Source organism: Entamoeba dispar, genomic scaffold (genome assembly GCF_000209125.1).
Source record: "Entamoeba dispar SAW760 scf_1105229457965 genomic scaffold, whole genome shotgun sequence".
In the NCBI taxonomy this organism is placed as follows: domain Eukaryota; phylum Evosea; order Mastigamoebida; family Endamoebidae; genus Entamoeba; species Entamoeba dispar.
In genome coordinates this window covers 28,905-35,849 of record NW_001852956.1, presented here as the reverse complement: position 1 = coordinate 35,849, position 6,945 = coordinate 28,905, and the positions used below count along the sequence as shown (strand labels likewise).

General features: G+C 26.2%; 4 protein-coding genes across 4 annotated transcripts in view, besides 6 other annotated features; 3 read left to right on the top strand and 1 right to left on the bottom strand.

The window, feature by feature from the left end:
- The window catches only part of EDI_315480 (uncharacterized protein), a gene marked incomplete at both ends in the record, with an annotated part of 6,087 nt that extends 6,068 nt beyond the window's left edge, over positions 1-19 (top strand). Inside the window, one exon of the mRNA XM_001733186.1 lies at positions 1-19. This exon is cut by the window's left edge and continues 4,105 nt beyond it. Coding sequence (XP_001733238.1) covers positions 1-19 — 19 coding nt within the window.
- Positions 20-65: 46 nt separating this feature from the next.
- On the top strand, positions 66-437 carry EDI_315470 (uncharacterized protein; the record flags this gene model as incomplete). The annotated part of the gene is made up of 1 exon (XM_001734049.1): positions 66-437. The coding sequence occupies one exon, from the start codon at positions 66-68 to the stop codon at positions 435-437; it is 372 nt and encodes a 123-aa protein (XP_001734101.1).
- A 60-nt stretch (positions 438-497) lies between these two features.
- Positions 498-534: a sequence feature (AT_rich).
- Positions 535-649: 115 nt separating this feature from the next.
- On the top strand, positions 650-1,894 carry EDI_315460 (1-O-acylceramide synthase precursor, putative; the record flags this gene model as incomplete). The annotated part of the gene is made up of 1 exon (XM_001734048.1): positions 650-1,894. One exon carries the CDS (start codon positions 650-652, stop codon positions 1,892-1,894), a length of 1,245 nt encoding a protein of 414 aa, XP_001734100.1.
- Positions 1,895-1,960: 66 nt separating this feature from the next.
- On the bottom strand, positions 1,961-6,754 carry EDI_315450 (CCR4-not transcription complex, putative; the record flags this gene model as incomplete). Its single annotated transcript, XM_001734047.1, has 1 exon — positions 1,961-6,754. One exon carries the CDS (start codon positions 6,752-6,754, stop codon positions 1,961-1,963), a length of 4,794 nt encoding a protein of 1,597 aa, XP_001734099.1.
- Positions 3,950-3,971: a sequence feature (AT_rich).
- Positions 4,349-4,370: a sequence feature (AT_rich).
- Positions 4,653-4,703: a sequence feature (AT_rich).
- Positions 5,101-5,121: a sequence feature (AT_rich).
- A 24-nt stretch (positions 6,755-6,778) lies between the features above and the next one.
- Positions 6,779-6,868: a microsatellite.
- Positions 6,869-6,945: the final 77 nt, after the last annotated feature.

Here is a 6,945-nt window from a genome sequence, read left to right as displayed (position 1 = left end):
GTTTGTTGAAGAAATTTAATAATTGTTCACCATCATCAAAAATGAAATTATCATTTGCAATTAGAATGTCAAAAAAGTTACCATATGTAAAACAAATGTTATTGGAAAATACAATGGTATTAGAAAAAATGATCAATTATTTAAATCAATTTTTTAGGTGTAATTATCAAATATATAATGAAAACCTTTATGAACAAGATTTCATAGGTTATGGAAAATATATCATTCAAAATGTTACAGAAAAAATAAAACAAGAACCTGAATTCCAAGAACTTACCTATTTACTAGAATTAGTGAATGAACGTTCATCTATGTCATTTGATATTGATGCATTAGAACAAGAAATCAAAGAAACTAAAGAAGAGTTAAAACCACTTAAAGAGAATCAACCTCGTTCTTCTATACCAACTAAAGTAGTTTCAGATTATTTGAATTAGGTTTTGATGATACTGACTTGTCAACGATATATTCTCATTAAACTCACTCAATTCCTTTTCTTTTTTTTTGTTTAGTATTTTATTTATATTATTATAACGTTCCATTCTTTTGTCGTTTTTTTAGAGAAGATTTCGAAAATTCCAAGCTGCTTCTAAACTATTTTAGTTCTTCTGCTTCTAACCCTGCTTGAAAACTGCTTGATTTGAAAACTATGAAACTGTTAAATCAAATGAAAAGACTCCTTATTATTTCTTTCTTTATTATTGAAAGTTATGCATTTTTCCAAAGAAAACCTATTATTCTTATACCTGGAATTATGTCAACTATTCTTGAAGGAGATGGAACTGTTTTGTCTAATCAAAAAGTTATATTCCCAAAGTATTGTTCAAGGGTGTTGAATAAAGAAACATTATGGCTATCAACCAAATCATTTATTCCTTATGTTAATGCATGTTCTTTTGGATATCTTGTTCCTGGATGGAATTCTTCTAATAAACAACAAACTGATTTAGATGGGATTAGAATTATTATTCCTCAGTGGGGAAGTACTTATTCTATTCGATCTATTGTTCCAACATGGCCTTTGAAATACTTTTCTAATGCATTTGATTCATTAATAAAACGATTAGAATCACTTGGGTATCAAGACCAAGTTGATTTATTAGCAGCCTCTTATGATTGGAGGTATTTTAGATTTGATGAATATAAACATATAGATAATTGGTATGAAAAAACAAAAAACCTTATTCTCAATACATTTAAAATCAATAATAATAGTAAAGTCGTTATTGTTTCACACTCTATGGGAGGTCTTATGTCTTATAAACTTTTTGATTATTTGGGAAAGGATTTTTGTAATGCTTATATAGACCAATGGATTTCAATGTCAACACCATTCCTTGGTTCAGTAAGGACATTCTCTGCAGTATTTCCTGGAGATAATATGGGAATACCTATCAATACAAAATATACAAGAGACCTTTCTCGGACTGTTGAGACGATACCCTTTTTGTTTCCGAATGGAGGAAATGAAAGATGGGGAAATGAACCGATTATGAGAATAGGAAATCAAACTATATTTACAATTAATAATATTACGGAATCTTTTAAAACTCTTGACTCTGATTTTCAAGAGAAAAGTATGTATGTTTATCAACATGGAATCAATGAATTATACTTGAAATATAATTATACTATTCCACATAACGTTAAGACCCATTGTATTATTACATCTGGTATTCCAACAATAAAAACAGTAAATATGGAAACTGCAAATTATGATGGGAATTTTAGTTTTGAATATGGTGATGGTGATGGAACAATTAACATTCAAAGTTTACTTTATGCTAAACATTTTACTCGATCAATTTTTAATATTGGAAAATACAAACATACTGATTATCTTCAAGAAGAAATAACATTTGAAACAATAAAACCTTTTATTTTGAAGAAATAAAAAAATAGAAAACTTAATTTAATTTCATTTAAAAAGAATGAATTAACATGATTTTTTTTTTCTACTTTAACATAATTTTGATAATTTCTCTGCTACAACCAATGACTTCCTCTTTGCAAGATCAATTAACTGAGAATATTTTTGAGTTAAACTTGTTAATGAATTTAAGGCACCAACTTGATGATATTTTCCAAAAGAGCGTTCAACAAGAACTCGTAAAATTATTTCATTCAAATTTTGATCATTTATTTTAATTAAACCAGCAAGAAATTTTTTCATCTCTTCTGTAGTAGTTTGTAATCTCATTAAATCTGCGATACCATTAACCAATTCAATTCTTTGATTATTAGTAGAACTTATCATCATTTCTTTCAGAACATCTAATGAATCTGAAGTGAATAAGAAGAGAACTATTGAAACGCTTGATAATTTATGAACCAATGTTAATATTGCTTTTGGATTTTTTTGTTTAAGAATTAGTTGGTAATCTGATGGAATAATTTTTAAGATTGGTTCAAAGCGTTCAGTATAAGTATCGTCATGAGAGACTACAGTTAAAATTGGAAGTCTTAAAGAAAGTGCAGTATAAGGAATAACTGATACGAATGAAAGAGCAAATAATTGGACAAGTGTTGGAAAACATTCTCTAATAACTAAAATACATATAAAAGTAGCTGATATAATTTGTTTATTAGCAGTACTTTTATTAATTAATAATGGTTGAATAAATTGGAGATATTTCATAAATAAATCAAAGTATACAACCAATGATTGATTTTTCATTTCAGAAGGTTTAGATAATTCATACAAAACATTTCTATGAGAAAATAGTTCAATCCATTGACAAGTAAATTTAGGGTATTGATTCGGATGAAGAATTTGAAGTACTTTTAAAACCTTTTGAATTAATATTGCATTATCAGTACTATCTTTTGTTTTTTCAACTAGAACTTCAATTATCATTTCTAACAATACTAAATAAATTTGTGGATGAAATTCTTCTTCTTTATAATTCTTTTCGAAGGATTTTATTATTTCATTAAAGATTTGAGTTAATATATCTGTGTATATATTTTTTTCTGATTTATGTGAATTAATAATAAATCCAATAATTTGACTTGAACGATAACAATAATCTTTGTTTTGTGTTTCAATACATTTTGTTATTAATTTATGAATACTTTTTTCAGTCATTTCTAATGAAAGTAATTGAGCAAACTTTTCAATAACATCAAATGCTAATGTTTCTTTTAATAATTCTATTAATTTATCATCTAAATGATTTTTAATCTCTTTCTTTACTCCAATACCATACATTTCCATTTGATAATTTGTAACTCCTCCATTTGCAATTTGAAGTTCTTCTGGTAATTTTGGAGCATTATTAAGATATTCAAATCCTTTTGCAACAAAACTTTCTTTATTTTTCATTCCTTCTTGTCGTTCAGAAGTAATAGAAATAATAAATTGTTCTAATTGTCGTTTAGCATTTTTTCTTAATTCATCTAACTTAATTTCAACTGCCATTTCAATGATTGGTTGAAGACTAGTCATAACAATTTCTTTCATTTGTTCAGTTGTTCGTGTTATATTTTTTTGTTTTATTGAAAAAGAAACAAATAGACATAAATATTTCCATAGTTTTGATTCTAAACAACTTCTACATGTATATTGAAGAAGTTTTTGTGCAATATTAAATACTCTATTAGAAGCTTCTGTAATTTTTTGTAAATTAGTTTCCATTGCAAAATCTTTTTGAACCAACTGAGTGACAGTTGTAATAATTGTATTTAAACTAACGTTTGTTGTTTTTGAAATGTCTTGTAATGAAAAATCAAGTGAATACGTAATAATCATTGTCCATTGGAATGTAGGTAATGAAGGACAAATAAGATAATCTGGAATTACTGGAAGTGGATGTTCTGATAATAAATTAATAAAACTTAATGATTTCTCACAAAGTAAAAATTGTTTTAATTTTTTTTCAGGAATAGGTTGTCTTTTCTCAACATATTCGTTAAGAATACTTTCATCCCCATGACTTCTATCTTTTGCAAATTTAATTAATTTATTTAATGCATCTTCTTCTTCAATTCTTATTGGATGAATAGTTAAATATTGTTCAGGTGAAATATGAAGTTTATTTAATAATTTATTAGAAGATTCGTGATGTGAACAAAGTTCTGGTGACAAACTTGTTTCACAAACAAATTGTAATAATGGTTGTATCCATGGATTATTTGGAGTAAATACTGTAGAGTTTGAAGAGGCCATTAAGAAATGAATAATAAATTCTAACATTACATCATAATTTTCTCTTGTCAATTGATCAGTTAATAATATTTTAGGTCTTAAATGATTTGACCTTAATGGTTTATTCATTCCAATAGTCAATAAACCTAATAATGATCCAAGTGACTCAAACAGTGAAGCACTTTGTCTATCATATTCACGTAATTTTAAAAAAATATTAATTGATTCAATAGTAAAAGAGAATAAATGTTCTGTTGTAGATTCCACTTCTTGTACAAACTGAATACATTCTTTTTGATTCTTCTCATTTAATAAAGCAATAACAAATAAAGATATCTCAGTAAGTACTTTCTTATGATTTGGTTGTGGTTTTAATAATTCAAATACTTTTTCTATTTCTTCTTTAAGTTGTTCTCCATTTAATCCTTCTGTATTTTCTCTTGAAGAAACAATATTTTTTATAATTGAAACGTTCTTAGAATCAAGTAAACTTGGAAGTTTGATGTTAATAAATAATTTTTGTAGTAAATTCATTATATTAGAAAATTTATTATTTGCATTATCACATATTATTTTATATAATTCTGGTTCATGTGCCTCAACATTTTTATTATCTTTTAATAAAACACAGTATGTTGGCCATTCACTTAATCGTGAACTAAATTGTTTTAGTGCATAAATTCCACAACAAAAGAAATTACTTTTTGGTGATTCTCTAACAGCCCATAATATAACTCTTAATAAATGAATTAATGCACAATTTTTTAATACTCCTTTGAGAATAATTTCTCCATATAATTTACCAAATTGAATAGGAGTTTCTTCTTTAGGAAAATCTTTTATTCTTTTAAATTCATCAAATAATGTTTTGATTAATAAAACAAATAAGTCATTATCAATTTGTTCATTACTCAATTTTGCTTTTTGAATTTCTTCAACAAATTGTTCTACAGAAAATTTTTTATTAAAATAATCTCCAAACATTTCATTTGCTTTATTTGAAATATTTTGTTGTTGATTTGTTTTATAACAACACTGTTTCTTTATTTCAATAGATTCTTTATCATAACCACAAGATACAGCTGTTGCTAATAATTGTTCGATTATAGAAATATCTATTTTATAAGGTGCTACTGTTTTAACTAATAAGTGTTTGTCTTTAATGAATTGAATAATTTCTTTACCAAAAATACTCCCTCTTAATTTTCTTTGTTCAGTTAACCATTTATCTAAATTAAACCCATCTTTTTTAACTAATAAACATGCAATATCAAGTGCAAATGATATTGGTTTCATTTGAGTAAGAATTTTACCAGATTTTTCAATTCCAATAGAATTAATAATATCATCTATGGAAGATGGATTTTCAATATACAAATCTCTAAGTCCTTGAGCTAAAAGTAATTTATTATTTTTCCATAATTGTTGAATGATATTGTACTGTTGTATATTATTTCTTAATAACGCTAACACTGCACGTTGTCTTCCTGCACTTGCTTTACATTTACATAATATTGGTAGTACAATTTCAATAGAATTATATATTAAATCAAAATTACTATTTGCTCGTTCTCCAATAGCAATAATCTGTTCTACAAAGCCTTGTTGTTCCCAAACCATTTTTATTCCTCTTTGTGTTCCAACATTATATAAAGAACAAATATATTTCATTAAATATTGACCTTCGCTAGTTGATTGTGATGCAATACAAATAAGTTTTTGAACAATACAACCTTGTGCTCTTCCATTATTCCATTCTTCTTTAAAGAATGAGTTAAATGGAAAATCACCAATTTGTTGGAAGATTCGAATTAATAAAATAATAGCATTTAATGATTTATATTCATACCCTTGAAGGTCCATTACTTTAGCAATAATACTCCAATTCTTACATTTAGGTTTTAATACTGTTCCAATAATTTCAGCATCCCATTCCGATACTGTCGATGAATCATTTGTTGAACGTTCAACACATTGGATTAACAAAACAATTAATTCTCCTACTTGTTGTTCAGCCATTGATTCACCATAAATGTTTGACAATAAAGCAGAAAATGTATCTTTTGAACCAACACAAGAAGTACCTAATTCACCGACAATCTCTTCTGATATAGTATGAATTGATGGAACTGATAAGTCTAATGAAACAGGGTTTTCCCATGAAATTGAAAAAATATTAGCATTTGAACAATTAGTTCTATCAATTCGTTCTTTAGGATGTTCACATAAATAGTCAAATAACAAAGCAGATGTTAGCAATGTTGGTTGACTAGGAGGAGTACCAAATAAATACTCACCAGAAGGAGTAAGCCGAAGTGATTTAATTTGAGTTGTCGAGAGATTCATTGATGTTAATTCTTTTTTAAATAAAATAGCTTGATTTGATTGTGTTAGATTGTTGATTTCATCTCGTAGTGTTTGTAATTTAAACGATTCTTTGATTTCAGGATCTGAAGTAATTGAAACGATAAGGGCTTTAATATAAATAAATTTTCCCTGTAATCCAGTTTTTTCTAATAAAGAAAGAATTTCAGGAATCGTTTGTTTACTGTTCTTTTTAGAAAGGCTATTGGCTACTAAACGTATTTGCAACAAATAGCTTTGCATAATTAATGATAGTGAGATTTTAGGTTATTTTCTTTTTTTTTTCTTATTTTCATATTTATTTCTTTTATTTTTCCTTTTTTTATGTTTTTATTTTTATTTTGTTATTTCTTATTTCAAGCATCTAATTTGAGGAAGATTGTAAAATAATTTAATTCCAATGAAAATAAAATAAGAGGATAATTTGACCAGTT